This window comes from Falco cherrug, chromosome 9, assembly GCF_023634085.1.
Source record: "Falco cherrug isolate bFalChe1 chromosome 9, bFalChe1.pri, whole genome shotgun sequence".
Taxonomy (NCBI): domain Eukaryota; kingdom Metazoa; phylum Chordata; class Aves; order Falconiformes; family Falconidae; genus Falco; species Falco cherrug.
In genome coordinates this window covers 50766322-50780194 of record NC_073705.1, presented here as the reverse complement: position 1 = coordinate 50780194, position 13873 = coordinate 50766322, and the positions used below count along the sequence as shown (strand labels likewise).

General features: G+C 40.9%; 1 protein-coding gene across 4 annotated transcripts in view; it reads left to right on the top strand.

Moving 5' to 3' along the window:
• ADK (adenosine kinase) overlaps positions 1-13873 on the top strand; it is a 291295-nt gene that overhangs the window by 243090 nt on the left and 34332 nt on the right. For all 4 annotated transcript variants that reach the window (XM_055719804.1, XM_027805482.2, XM_055719805.1 and 1 more), the window contains one exon: positions 6156-6270. In XM_055719804.1, the coding sequence (XP_055575779.1) occupies positions 6156-6270 (115 nt within the window). The remainder of the gene's footprint in view (positions 1-6155; positions 6271-13873) is intronic.

Here is a 13873-nt window from a genome sequence, read left to right as displayed (position 1 = left end):
AAAACATATTGGAGTTGGTGTTTTCCATCTGTGCTCTAAAAATGTATGGTCCTCTACTTTCTTGAAGTAAACGCTGTTGATTTTGCAGTGATTTTTCAGAGCTTTTGATCTCGTCTTCTGGAGGTATTTGTTTGAATAGCATCTCCCATTGGCTACACTGGGATAACTTCATCTGGAGAGCTATCAGCTATTGGTCTCTAATGCTGGATTCAAATAGGCAGCTTTTAAATACTATAATTAATGTGACAATGGTGGTGCTAATTTTGCAGAGAGTAAGTGATCTTACTGAAATCTGAATTGCAGAACTGCACACACATGAAGCCTTTTACATGGTGGTTTTTTCCACAGGAATAGGACCCACCATAATTGATTTGTTTGCGGCGTATAAGAATAGATAGGAGTTTGACTGCTCAACACCTATTTTGCATAAATAATAGAAGCCGCGCAATTCAAACCGCATCGCTGTAAGAACGTGCCACTTTTGTGTGTGGATGGTTGCACATGAAAAAAAAAAAAAAAAAAAAAAAGGGAAAGACTGACAGCTTTTGTTCTACAATTTAGATTTCTTTAGAACCCTACACCAGCAGGTACATCAATGCCATCGGTGTTTTAGATATTAAAACTGTGGGCTGTCCCATTTCATTTTATGTTTCCCAAATTCATGTGGCTGCTTTGTGGAAATCCAGACTTTTTATCACTGTCAATTTTCATTTGTATAATCTGTATTGTTAGCATAAAAATACACTTTGAGTTTATTCTATCAAATGAATGAATTTCACAGATGCCTCCAAATATAATATGAAGCATAACAAATTATTGGTACCCTCTGGTAGCTAGACAATAAAAAAGAAAGGAAGTAGTGTATTAAGTCTACCCATTCTATATTTTTATTGCCCCCTTGAGCTACAGACTTTGAATGTGCCTGGTTTAAATTCAGCTCTAGTGACAAACTGCTTTTGCTGGTGTCTGCTAACTACCATCGTATTAACCTTTCCATTAGTGCTTGCTTAGAGGTTTTAGCACAGTTCCTTCTGAACATCCTAAATCTGCCACATTTGATTACAGCGTATCAGTAAAGTGCACAATGATTATGATCTTATCTCTTATTATCCCCTTGCTTGGCAGCAACTCCCATGTCAAGTTTACTGACAGAGATGTGTAAAACTTGATAAGTGGCCACAGTCTTGTTTTCCCATTGTGCTGTGGAGGCATAAAAAAAAAATCACACTACTAATAATCTTATGAAAAAACTTAGAGCTTCAATTAGCCTTTCAATTAAAAACAAGAAAAATTTCCAGCAATTCTCAAAGCTTGTGTAATTGATTTTGTGATTTATATTGAGAAGAGAAAACTGGCAAAACGTGGAAGAGGAAAGGAAAGGACTCAAGTGACCAGGGCACAAATCAAGAGGATAGTTATCCTGGAAGTGACGAAAAGTTGCTGGTAGCTGAATTTGAATCACAGCCTGGAAAGAATTTTATTTTTTAACAAAAACAATCAGAAATCATTTAGCATAGAGAATCAGTTGTGACTAGCTGCTTTTTTTTTTTTCTTTTACTTAAATCATCTGCTTTTCTACCTTCCAGTATGCATGGACTAGATGCATCTTTTAAACATGGACAGACTTAAGTATATCTGAAACAATTTCTGGGGGAAGGTAAAAAAAAAAAAAAAAAAATTACAATCAAGTCAACCTCAGGAAAAAATACACCTTTTCTGAAGAAATAAAATCTTGTCATAGGAAGAAGAACACACTTCCATGACACAAACCTGGGTTTTTCTTTGTAAGAGAAACCGCATTCAAAGGAATTTTTATTTTGGTGGTTCACCTTGCCCAGGAGTCAGTTTTCCATTGAACTTTGCTGAGATACAAGGTATTTTTGTAAAATCAATCATGATATTTGAAGACCATTGTTTCCTTCATTTTATCTCCTGACCAACGCTTACCTGTAATAATCAAAAGTAGAACATTACTTCTGATGCAGTCTCTTCCTGGAGTGCATCGGTGTTTTCTTTTTTGTGAATTTCATGTTCCATGACATTTTAAAACCATTAAATAAATAGTAAATTCACTGACTGTGAAGGCAGTGCTTCATCCTAATTGTATGTTGCAGTTGTCTCAGTAATCCATTGTAATAGTCACAGTTTTCATCCCAGGGAAGGCCTTGGACTTGGCTCCCCTTGAAGTGGTAGAACGGTTGTCAGTCTGGTTTAACTGGGTGTTTGTAATACGTTTCAAAAAACAAAATTGCCAGGACAAAGGTTTATGGGGGTTTATTTTTACAAAATGGCAACTCGCTGTTTGTTCCATGTGAGAATTAGGAAAACGAAATCCTCCGTCAACATAAAACTTAGGGTTTGATTCTGTCTGCCAGCCCAAGCGCTGTGATGAAGGTAACGGGACAGCAAGTATCGAAGGGGTTAGCAGCAGCTGCCACGCAAAATAATCTTTCCTGTTGGAGGCAGAGGTCTTCTCCTAAGTAGGTATTGGTTGGGGAACCATATCACAGAGTTTTGGTACCCTGGGCCAGATTTGGGTCTTGAAGTTAACGAGGTGCAGTGCCGAGGTCGGCTGTTCTCAGTGGATTTGTGCTTGTTTAGGTCAGGGCTGCGCTCATCCCAGCTGGTGCGGACCTGTGTGCAGGCAAAGATCCGGCGGCATAGTTTGAGCAGCAGTTTTAATTGTATGCAGTTTCTTCACATACCTCTGTCTGCTCCTGGGATAGCTGATGTATGCTCTTTACACCTGCTGGAATGAATGCCACAGGCAAGGTTTTTCAGGTGCAGCATCAATAGGCAAATCATGCTTTTGTGAGATTCGTATGCCGGATTTGTTAAATCAGACTTAAGTACATAATTGGGTATGTGTGAGCATCCTGTGAATCTGGGACATGTTATAGAGGCTTTAGGACCACAAACTGGTGCATTCAGCCGTGTCTGTAGATACAGGATGTGTATAGGAAAGTCTCAGTAAGTGTGCAAGTGCGAGTCAGTGCATAACAAATCTTTACTCATTACAGCTATTTGAAAATACTATGTGTATTCTGAACAGAAACAGGAGGTGACAACATTTCATGATATTTGCCTGACAATGAAATGAGGGCCATAGTTCTCTGTGGTCTTAAGCTGTAAATGTTTACATCCTAGCATTTATTTACATAAATATTGACATATTTTAAAACGTCACATTTGTACCATCAAAATACAACGTGACGGTAAGGTGGGGAGATACATTGTGGAAAAGTTAAAGCCTCCTCAACACTAAGGTTGCAGCTCTTCTGCTAGATAGGCTCTATTTTATTCTCTTCCTTTGAGTAATTGTAGTCTAGAAAGTGATTTTGGCTAAAAATGGCCAAGTTAATTCTCACAGAAGATGCTCTTCAGTTACTTTTAAAGCCTGCACAATCAGATGCGAGTCTCCAAATCACTCTGTTTTGAAATTTCTGCTTTTTAAAAAATTGCCTTTTTCCCTCTAAACACCTTCCTTCTACTTTTATATGCTCGTTATATATTCACTTCTTCCTGAAAACATATGTACTTTCTACCTTCTTTCACTATTTCATCCTTTACCATCATTCTTTACTCATCTTTTCCCTCAGGGTCCTCTTTCCCTCATATAAGTTCATCTTTATTCTTCCTTAAACTGAAGAAATCATCTCTTGATTGTGCCATTTTCTCCTATTATAACATCATCGTTTTCCTTTTAAAATTCAAAGTGCATGTAAATACATTGCACAAATATCTTCAAGCTCTTTGATTTCAGTGCCAGCTTTGCTCCACTGTAAATGTGCTTAATAAAGTCACTAGTAGCCACTTCCTACTTAGCAAAAACTAAACACCTCGCTGCTGTTTCCTTTGATCTCCGTGATGCTTTATTGCATTTTCTAGTTCATGGATCTTTTAATTATCAAGGCCTGAAATAGTTCAGAATTTAGGTTAACCTTCAGAAGCCTACATATTAGTGAGCTGGAGGGCTGTAATTCTCCATCCGTCCCCTGTTCAACAGCTTGTGCCACCAGCTGATACCTGCTATTTGGAAATCTTTTTTTTTAAAAAAAAATCATTTCCAAAGAAAAGAGCAGCGATTTAATTTATTTTTTTTTTCCTCAAGCATCTTTAAGGGACTCCTCACCTTTTGAGAATTCGGGGTGAGATGGCCCCTGTTTGCTGTCCTCAGTCCATGCAGAGGGGTTCAGGGTTTTTCTCTTCCTTCCCTGGTGGAAGGTGTTGCCTTCTAGAAGCTGCAGTAACAGACTGAGCAGGAGGAAGGAAGAAATATCACGAATGGGAGTGTAATATGTGGAAACAAAAGGCATGAGAGAATTTTAGAAAGCGGTAAAGAGACCAATAAGTAAGGGGAAATCATTTTCCTGTTTAGCAAATGTGCATAAATCAAGGGGCTCACTGACTGCCAGCGCTGGGGGGGAAGTTAAAGGGAGGCTAGAGAGTATCGCAGAAGAGCTAGATAACGTTCACATAAATTGATACTGGTAAATACACAGCCCCGGCATATTCTCTGTCCATAAGAAAGGTGAAGTGCTTGAAGATCAACAAAATTATCAAAAATGAGCAAGTAACCAGGACTGAATGGTGTGCAGATTATAGTTCTTGAAGTGCTTAACTGACCTGCTGATGCAAAATAATCAATCTCGTGTTAAAATCGGCAGCTGCAGTCAAAATGGCACATGCCGTACCTGGGTTTCACACTAACACTATATGCTGATGTCGGAAGGTAAAAATCAATTTATTAGTAATATAAATTAATCGTAACAGCTCTGGTAAATGACTTGAAACCACTCTGGACAGCTTTATAAATGAACTCTATTCATTATGCAGTTGTGTTAAAAAATTAGTTGGGATTCATAACGAGCAGGACACAAAAAGGTGCAGAAAATATTGTTATGTTTTCATACATTCAGTGCTACGCCCTCACCAGATCAGCTATGTTTCATTACAGTTGCTTGTACGCAAGAGCAAACTGGGGAAAAAAAGTGTGGTGTTATTTAACACAGGTATGAATAAAGTGGGACATAGTAAGTAGCACAGAGAATAATTACAGTCTTTCTCACTTTCCTAATGTTAAAAAAAGAAAAAACAAAAAATTAAAAATGATGGCAAGAAATAGGTTTACAAATGCCACATCTGTAGAACTTCCTGACTTGAGATGAATCTGAGAACAAAAGCTTCCCACATAGCATTATAAGAGGATTTGATGCTGATACAAATAACAGAAATACCTATATTTAGATTAGATTGAAAACTTCAGTAAATTAGAAATCAAAAGTCCTTGCGTTTCATATCACAGGGCAACTATGAGAACAGAGAGGATAACATTCCCGTGACGAGTTGTGCCCCTAGAGTTTCTTGCATCGAATTAAACGGTTGGGACTTGTTGCTGTCAGGGACATTGGGTGGATGGGAGGCTTGGCTCAGCGTGCCGGTGTCTCTGTTCCTGGCTACGTGCGCCACGGTGCACGGATAGAGCCCCTTTAAAGCAAAGGTGCCTGACATTTTTGCCTCTTAGCCTTACTTCAGAAGAGCGGGGATGTTCTGTGCCCCACTGAATGTACCTTCCAGCCTTGGCTTCCCCGTGTGGCACGGAGCACGGTGAGCACGGAGCGCACTCGCCTGGGCTCCGCACCCTGCACAGGATGCACGGTGCGGGCAGCTTACCGCTGACGTCAGGTGCTGCAGGGGACTTAGAAGAACAGTATTTGTAATCCTGCTGAAATCAGAGGGATTATAGTATTCTAAAACCTGGCTAAATTGGATGAAAATCAGGCCCAGAGTTTATCCAAAGTATTCTCTTACCAATTTTATTTTTAATTCTATGATAGGTAAGGTTAGAATCCAGTCATCAGCAAAGAAAACCACTAATTGCTCATTAGGAAATGCTCTGTAATTCCTTTGTTAGTTTTGCAGCAATTGGAATAGCTGAACTATCATTATCAAGATTAAAAAGAATGGTCTCATAGTACTGCATAAACCCTTAGGAGAGTCAAGTATTCCTCCTTCTAAAAATCTTCCTCTGCTGGCAATAAACTCAGTTTTCTACCTAGCTGTAAGAAAATGATTCTCTGATCTGCTAATAAAGTTCTAATCTCTCACCACTCTGGTATGCTGGTAACAAGAATTTTCTTTCTCGCTGTTAACAGACCGAAGACATTAAGGAGATAGCCCGCAAGACACAAGCCCTGCCAAAGGCGAACACTAAAAGGCAACGAATCGTAGTTTTTACCCAGGGGAAGGATGACACTGTCATGGCTACAGGTATATTTTTCAAACCTCCATCGTCGCTCACTGTAAATATTCCAGTTAATCAATTACAAGTTGCGGATTTACAAATTTTAACCGTTCCGTGGTAGTCGGAGCATTTGCCTTGTGATGTTAGTCCACGTTCCTCATCTGTTGTGCTTTTAATTGTTTTAAGGTTCTGTATTTAAGAAGTGACTATTGCACAGGAATGCCTGGGAATTTAGTTCTGAACATCTTAAGTTCTTTTTTTTGTATAACATAGATCTCAAATATTGATCCAGTTGGTTTTACTCAGATTTTTATGGCTTGAGATTTTATCTGTGTAGCCATCTTTGCTGCAAACAGGAACACGCTATGCCTGCTGAGAACAGCTGTGCAACAGCACAGTATATTTAAACATTTGTGAAGAGGAGGAAGTGAAATCCAGTACTAAGTGCATTTCCAGGCTTTTTTGCTTTGAGCAGAAAGTCTCGCTTTAGCTTTTCTCAGCCGTCTGCTCTTCTATTCTCAAAGGAGTACGTGGGAAAAAGGTGTTCTAGCAGGGATACAAGTAGTTTGGGCTGTCTGAAGCGATGATGTACGATGCACAGATTTAAGCGTTATAAACATGACTGCCTACCTTTTGATGGTCCCTTTAATTCTGTCCACCTCTGCTTCTAGACTAAATAAAGCTATTAAAAACATGTGCGGTGGCAAGCCATTTCAGTCGCTCATTCCTTCACAAGGTAAGTTATTAGTCAGGGCTGAATTCCTCCTTCGGAAATCAAGTGGAGTTGAGGAAGCTCTGCACCTGAGGGACCGGTGCTTACTCATACGATACTTGCCTCAAAAATCAGAATTGGCTTCAGACTGTGGCTTCAGGGCTGGGCGCTAAGTAGGTATGTCACAGCTCTATAGATCATCCTCAGCAGCAGTGTGAATGATTCCTCCGATGGTTTGCCGCTTCTCCTGTTATGGTAGCTACAAACTGGTTAAAAGGAAATAGAAAGCAGTCATTGAGAGCTGCGTATGTTTATCTCACTGAATAACGATGGAAGTGTGGCTTCCAGAAAGTTACTGCGTTACGTGAACGGCCCATATGGAGGCACTCCACTGGAGTATTGTACAGTTGGCTGAAAAATAGCAGTATAAAAATGTTTTTATACATGAGCGAGTAATAACGGTAGTAAACCTAAATCTTATATGTAACCCTCCTGTGCTCTTATTTAATTTTCACTGTGTACTTATTTTATTCTTCAAACTGGAGTTGTTAACAAATCCATTAATCCCTTCTTTGATATTTTTACAACTGGGAGCTTATTTGAGGACTGACACTTGCTAATCTTAGCTGTTTGTTCGCTCTGAAATGAACTTAAATTAGAGAATGCACTTTATGTGCATGATAAATGCAAGATGGATAGAGAGTGTATGCAATGGTGTCAGCTACAAAAGCAAACATGATAAATGTTAAGGCAGTTTTGAGCCGTGGGATAAGCTATTCAGTGCACAAGCATAGCTGAATCTCTTTGCTATGTTGTTATTCATGGCAGCCAAATAAATGTCAATAATAAAAGAGAATTAAAGATTTTCATTTCCCAGAGGCAGTCCTCTAATACAGCTTGATCTTTCATTTCATTTGTAATTCGTTCTCATGTCAGGATGCAATCATTCGCCAGGCTCTGTGTGTCATGTTAAGTCATTTAATAATGATTAAGAACATAAAAATGTTTGGCCTGTGGGGCAATTCTCGAAAGAGGTACCAATTTGTTATTGTTTTCCCCCTTTTTCCTTCTTTTTGTGTGGATCATCTTTTTCCCACCTCCTCACATTAAAATAATACTGGAAGAAGGAAAAAGTGTCCCTTAATATAGCAAATGATGATACCACAGAATGGCATAGAGTAGTGCTAACGCGCTTATTTCAGCACTAATTAGATCTAGTTGTGCTTTGGAACTTGCCGTGGAAGGTGTAAAAAGTTTCTAAATTCTTCGTCTTGGGAAGAATTACTGCGTTTAGGAGTAGTTACCAGTATAAAATTTATTTCCTTTCTGTAAGGCATGGAAGAGGAATACATTTTTGTAAAAAGCAGGCTGTGTGTAATTGTTTATCCTGCCTGTCTGAGGAAACGTTATGGTCTTGAAGAATTTGTGCCTAGATTAAAATAGGATTTGCAAAGTCAGCTTGTTTGTACCTTCTGCTTTATATTTTGTCCAGGTTAATAATAATAATAATAACAACAACAACAACAACATGCTTATTAGTTGGAAGACATTTCTGTCAGTAATGATTCAACCAGAGGGGATCGGTAACCAGGCAAAGGACTCTGCTCTGTCTTCTGCTGCTGCCTTTAACCATCCTTCATCGGCTGTTGGGCAGATCACATGTTCCAGTGGTCTTAGTTTATGTCTGAAAGAGTGCCGGGTGTAGCTGGAGCTTACAGGTCTTGGAGCAAAAGACTCCAAGGTGAAGTTGGCCTTTATGGGGTTTTCTGCCTTTTGTTCCTGCTGCCCTTCCCCATTTTCCCCCTGGAAAGGTTTCCGCTCCCCAGCAGCAGCACGGAGCACCGTTACTGCGGCCCGCAGCAGTAGAAGTGAACGGCTTGGGTTGGGCTGCACCCTGGGCAGAGGCACAGCCGGGTGGCCGCCCCCTCCTTCCCTTCGTGCCTGGCCAGATGAGGTAGGTAGGCAGCGCTGAGGCTGCAGGAGCATCCTCAACACAGCCCCGCTTCCTCTGCCAGAGCCTCTGCAGGCTGTCCGGGACAAGGTTGCTGTGGGGCTGGGTAGCGGGAGGAGGAGTGCGCCTCTTGGGTGAGTTATGTGTAGGTTGGAGGGGCATCAGGTAGTAGAGATAATGAGGGGATACACTTTGATACAGCTCTGGCTGGAGGGAGAGGAAATAAGATGGCTAAAAGAGGTTGTTTGCAGGTTGCCAGCTCATTCATGAAAGGGCACAGGATTATGTGTGCTGGAAATTAGATGTGGAGTTGGTGCTTTTTTTTGTGCTTTTTTTTTTCCTTTTTTAATTACTGGTGGGTTGAAGAAGGCCAGATACAGCTGGAGAAGACTGTGGTAACAGTTGTTGATTCCTGGACATTGCAGAGAATGGAAGTATCACCAGGTATTTGAGGTGTAGAGCGTAGGACAGAAAGGTGCTTTCTTACCAAAAGGAAAGCAAGATTGACCAAAAAGTTCTGACAATATAGCTCTTACATACAAGAGAGAGCTTAGACTGAGACAGCTAAAACATCTGCTTCTTCCAAAAATCTGGCCTGGCCATACTGCAGAGGTGTTCCGTCATCTTACGGGGTGCTGCAGTTGGCAGTGTTGGTTCAGTGCCCCCCCAGCCAGCGGCGGCTCACCTTGAACGGGCACGAGCCGTAGGCACTCGGGCACGGACTGACAAGCAGCTTCAGAGGTCCCTGCGGCTGGAGCGCATCGCAGACACGGCGGGACGCAGTAACCGCGTCAGCAATCCCAGCCTAAGCCGTGCCTGTTTGTCAGTCCCCTTTCCTTGGCTGTCTGAAGTCTTGGTGTTTTCAGAGGAAAAATTTCTCTCTCTTAATTATCATGGAGCACGTTGGGTCTTTCTACTGTCTGTTCAGATCTCCTCCATCACAGCCCTCCAGCCCCAAGGCCCCTTTTCTCTCCCCTTCCTTCCTGTTCTCTGTCAGTAGGAATCATTGCAAGGAAGAGGCAACTTCAAGTTCAAGCGGAGCGTGATCGGCATGTTCCGTGGGGAGGGAAAGGAGTGGTTAGGATTGGCACACAGGAGCTGTGGCAGATGAAATGTTGACTAGATTAACTGTCAGCTTCTAATAAGGCTGCACAGACCATGTGTAAGTGATTGTTCTGTGAAGTTTTCCTCCTCTTGTCATAGAATCATGGAATGGTTCGGGTTGGAAGGGACCTTTAAAGGCCATCGAGTCCAGCCCCTCTGCCACGAGCAGGGACATCTTCAACTGAATCAGGCTGCTCAGAGCCCCGTCCCACCTGGCCTGGAACTTTTCCTGGGATGGGGCATCCACCACCTCTCTGGGCAGCCTGAGGTGCATTTTTCAATTATGTCAGATTTCATCTTTTTACAGCAGAACTTGAAGGCATTGGATCATCTCAGTGACCATAAGAATTAGCATTGACAAAAACTGTTGTCATTTTCTCTTAACGTTGGTTCCCCATGTGACTGAATTTTGATGAAACTTTCTTGGAAAAAGTAACCTGTGAAAGACACCTGTGCCAAAACCTTTCAGGGCAGAGGGTTATGGTTATGCTTTGGGAAGGGGACTGGTAACTGAAAATAGGATCTACGGACTTGCTCACCAGCAAAGTATATTTGACAGACAGTGTTGGGTTGATTCCTCGCGCGGATGCTCCTCATCCATACTGGGAATCACTTGGCGATCAAGACTCTGGCCCCACCACCACAGCCCTGTGCCATCATACCCCTCTTCCCAGGCCTGAGGTTCCGGATTTGACGGAGGGTTCTTGGGCTTATGGGATACATTCATTTCATGTTTCAGTACTTCTTTCTGTAACCACAAAAAATACATATGCGGGGAAAGCAGAGAGCTAATGAACACATGCAATCCTCTGAGTTCAGCAGCTGGAGCTTTTAAGAAAAGCACCAAAAATCACAAGCTCTGGCAAGAACATATATGTCATATCTATATGTGTGCTGTAACATTTGTCAGAATCAAATGCTGTGAAAGCTACCCCTTTTACAGAGTTGCTCATAACATTTTTAAACAAATTACTCTTAGTCAGATACATTTTATGACTGGTCTTGGCCCAAAGGGAAATCTTCGGAAAGTCTGAGCAAAATCAGTTCAGCAATGGAAAAACATACTTTTATATTGAAATATTTGCATAATTCAAAAACAGCTGAAGCTACAAACTTTAAACTTGGCTTGTTTTATAGCTTTAATAGAGGAAAGAAAAACAATCCAAATTTAAAGAAAATCACTTCAGCATTTTTCAAGTTATGAATGATGAAATCTGGCATGTTCAGGCGTGAACATAGAATTTTCCATTCTTTTTCCCCCCAGTGTTTGCAAGACCACCTCTGTTAAGGATGCATTTGTAGTAACCTCATTTGTTAGAATATGGCACTAAAAAATGATTATTTTTTTTTAAGGAGTCAAGCATTAAAGCCACCTCAGTTAGGGCTTACTAACCACTTACATCTTCTTCAGTTTTGGGGGTACATTACCTGAGATAACTCAACAGATGAGTTAGCAGTGCTGGCAAATGTGGTAAAATTGGAAAGGTCCGTCTGAACGACGTCTTAGTGCACCTACCACATAGTACTTAGTGAAACAGTTTTGTGAATTTCTGCTTGTTTTTTAATCTGTTCCATAAATTAAACAGCATGTGCCCTGTAGCCAAACGAATATGTCACAATAAATCTTGCAAGGTTGTGGAATTTTAGAGCCTACCTACCCAGCTTTTGATGTTGGAGTGACAGTAGGCGTTTGCCTCTACCTGTTACCTGAAAGAGGATACCGAGCTAAACGGGTGTCGCTGCACCCAGCATGGCCGTGCTTAAGGTAATATGTGCAGATATGTTCATAAATAAAAAGTTTTTATGTTTGGATAGAACCAAAACCTGACCTAAATGAAAATAACGACCAACAATAGTATGTTTTTATGAATGATTAAGCTTCTTCTACTTTGCAAGGGTAGGTTGGATCTTAAATTTTTAAGCAGAGTTTATAAACCATTTGTTTTGGAAGGGTTGTCAAAATTGTGGAAACTGGAAAGATTTTAAGAGCTGTTCTCAAATCATCATGGCGTGACTCTGTATACTTTTGGGGGGAATAAAAAGGAGTGATATTCAAGCATACGACTGGCTCTAAACAGAGGTCAGTAGGTTTTCTTTGTCAGGTTGTGCTGCAATCATAGACCAGCATGTTACCTTGTAAGCCTATCTATAAAACACGGAAGTATTTATTACTATTGACACCGCTGACATTTTATGGTGGGCCTGTTTGCAGCTTCTCTTTCTCTCAAGTTACTGAGTGTTGTGTGCTCTCCTCTAAGAAGCAAGAAAAAGTGTTATTTTTCTTTCTCCTTACAGCTTTCGAGCTTAGCCTTCCAGACAAGAAAGCTTTGACTAGCTTTTTCTCAGCCAGCCTTCCTAAGTGTTTACACAAACAAAAGTAATGTCTTGGACCTGGAGAAATAGTAGTTGGGTTATATTATAGTATGCTCATATTTTTCACAGGATTGCACACATTCACTCCTATTCATTTATATTCAGAAACAGAAAGAAAAGTTTAAAAAACAAAAATGGATTTAGAAAAATTGAAATTTTAGTCTCCTAATAGCATAAGAAATGAGCCAGGAAGCCCAACAGAATTATTTTTAGTTTAGTTGTGACTTAGGAAGCCACAAAACCTAAATTAATAATGAACATTTGATGATAGGGATTAATGAATAGCAAAGCTGGTAATACCTTTTTGTAACTGAGACCATTCATGTTTTCATGCTGTGTGGGAGAGGAGGCCTGAGCATTTTATTAGACAGCTGAAACACATTATTAAAACCTAATTCCTGAATGCTGGTATCACGACTGCACTTAAAAGTGTATCGACTGTTGCATCTCAGAGAATGCATAGACGTATAAGTAAATCGATGTATGTCTGTATGTGATGTGTGTGTGTTTTCAGCAATTTCATGTTGATTTAAGAAGAGGATGTCTTTTCACGTCTAGTGCGTTAACGCACCAGTTTAGGCCACAAACGGAGAGAGTGAGGCTGGGAAATCCCCTTTTCATGTATAATCACTAGTAATAAGGAATTTTCAAGGCAAAACTGTGCCTGTTATTGAACCTAGCTTGTATTTCAGGTGCTAGAATGAATTTCCATTCTGGCATTCTGAGGAAAAATTACCCCTTTAAGCTATGAAAAATGCATGTTTGTTGAAGGACAATTAATACAGGTCCCTATCCCATTCCTTAATACTGCCTATAATTTCCTCTTACGGGGAAGAATTGCTACATTTTTTTCTCAGGTACCAATACATAGCTTTAAGAAGTCAGGTTTTGTACCGTAATTCTGAAAAGAGTCCTCGGAGGTGTCACGCTTCATACACACATCCATTGCTTTAGGTAGCAGCGATTACGTGATGTTGGAGAGGCAGCACAGGGCAGGGCTGAGGCAGGGCAAAGGTGTCTCTAAGCTGGTGTCAGAGCAGGGTGCAGCAGTGGGTGCTTGTGGAGCAGGATGAAACCAGGACAAATCTGGAGTGATACTCCCGTGTTACGCTCTCCTAGCTTCCAGTGAGCTGTAGCTGGGGAATTTCTGAGCTAGAGGTGTTGTCTTTGTGCTTAATAGTCAAAAATAGGGGTTTACCGTATGTAATGTCTTGTGATAGTGTGTCACAGACTGTATATTACATAAAGAAATACCTCCCCTTCTTTGTTTGGATTCAGCCACTTAGGAATGTTACTGGCTGTCTCCCTCCTGCTGTGCACGGCCAGGGCCCCGTCATTCCGTACACCGTGTACTGATACTTCTGATTTTGCAGAACTCCTGCTTATCTCTCCTTCACTGGTCTGTTTTCCAGACTCTTTTCCTGTTCTGTTTACTTGTTCTCTGTTTGATCTGTAATTCCGACGCCCTTGGGCCACCCTCCCCTGCGCA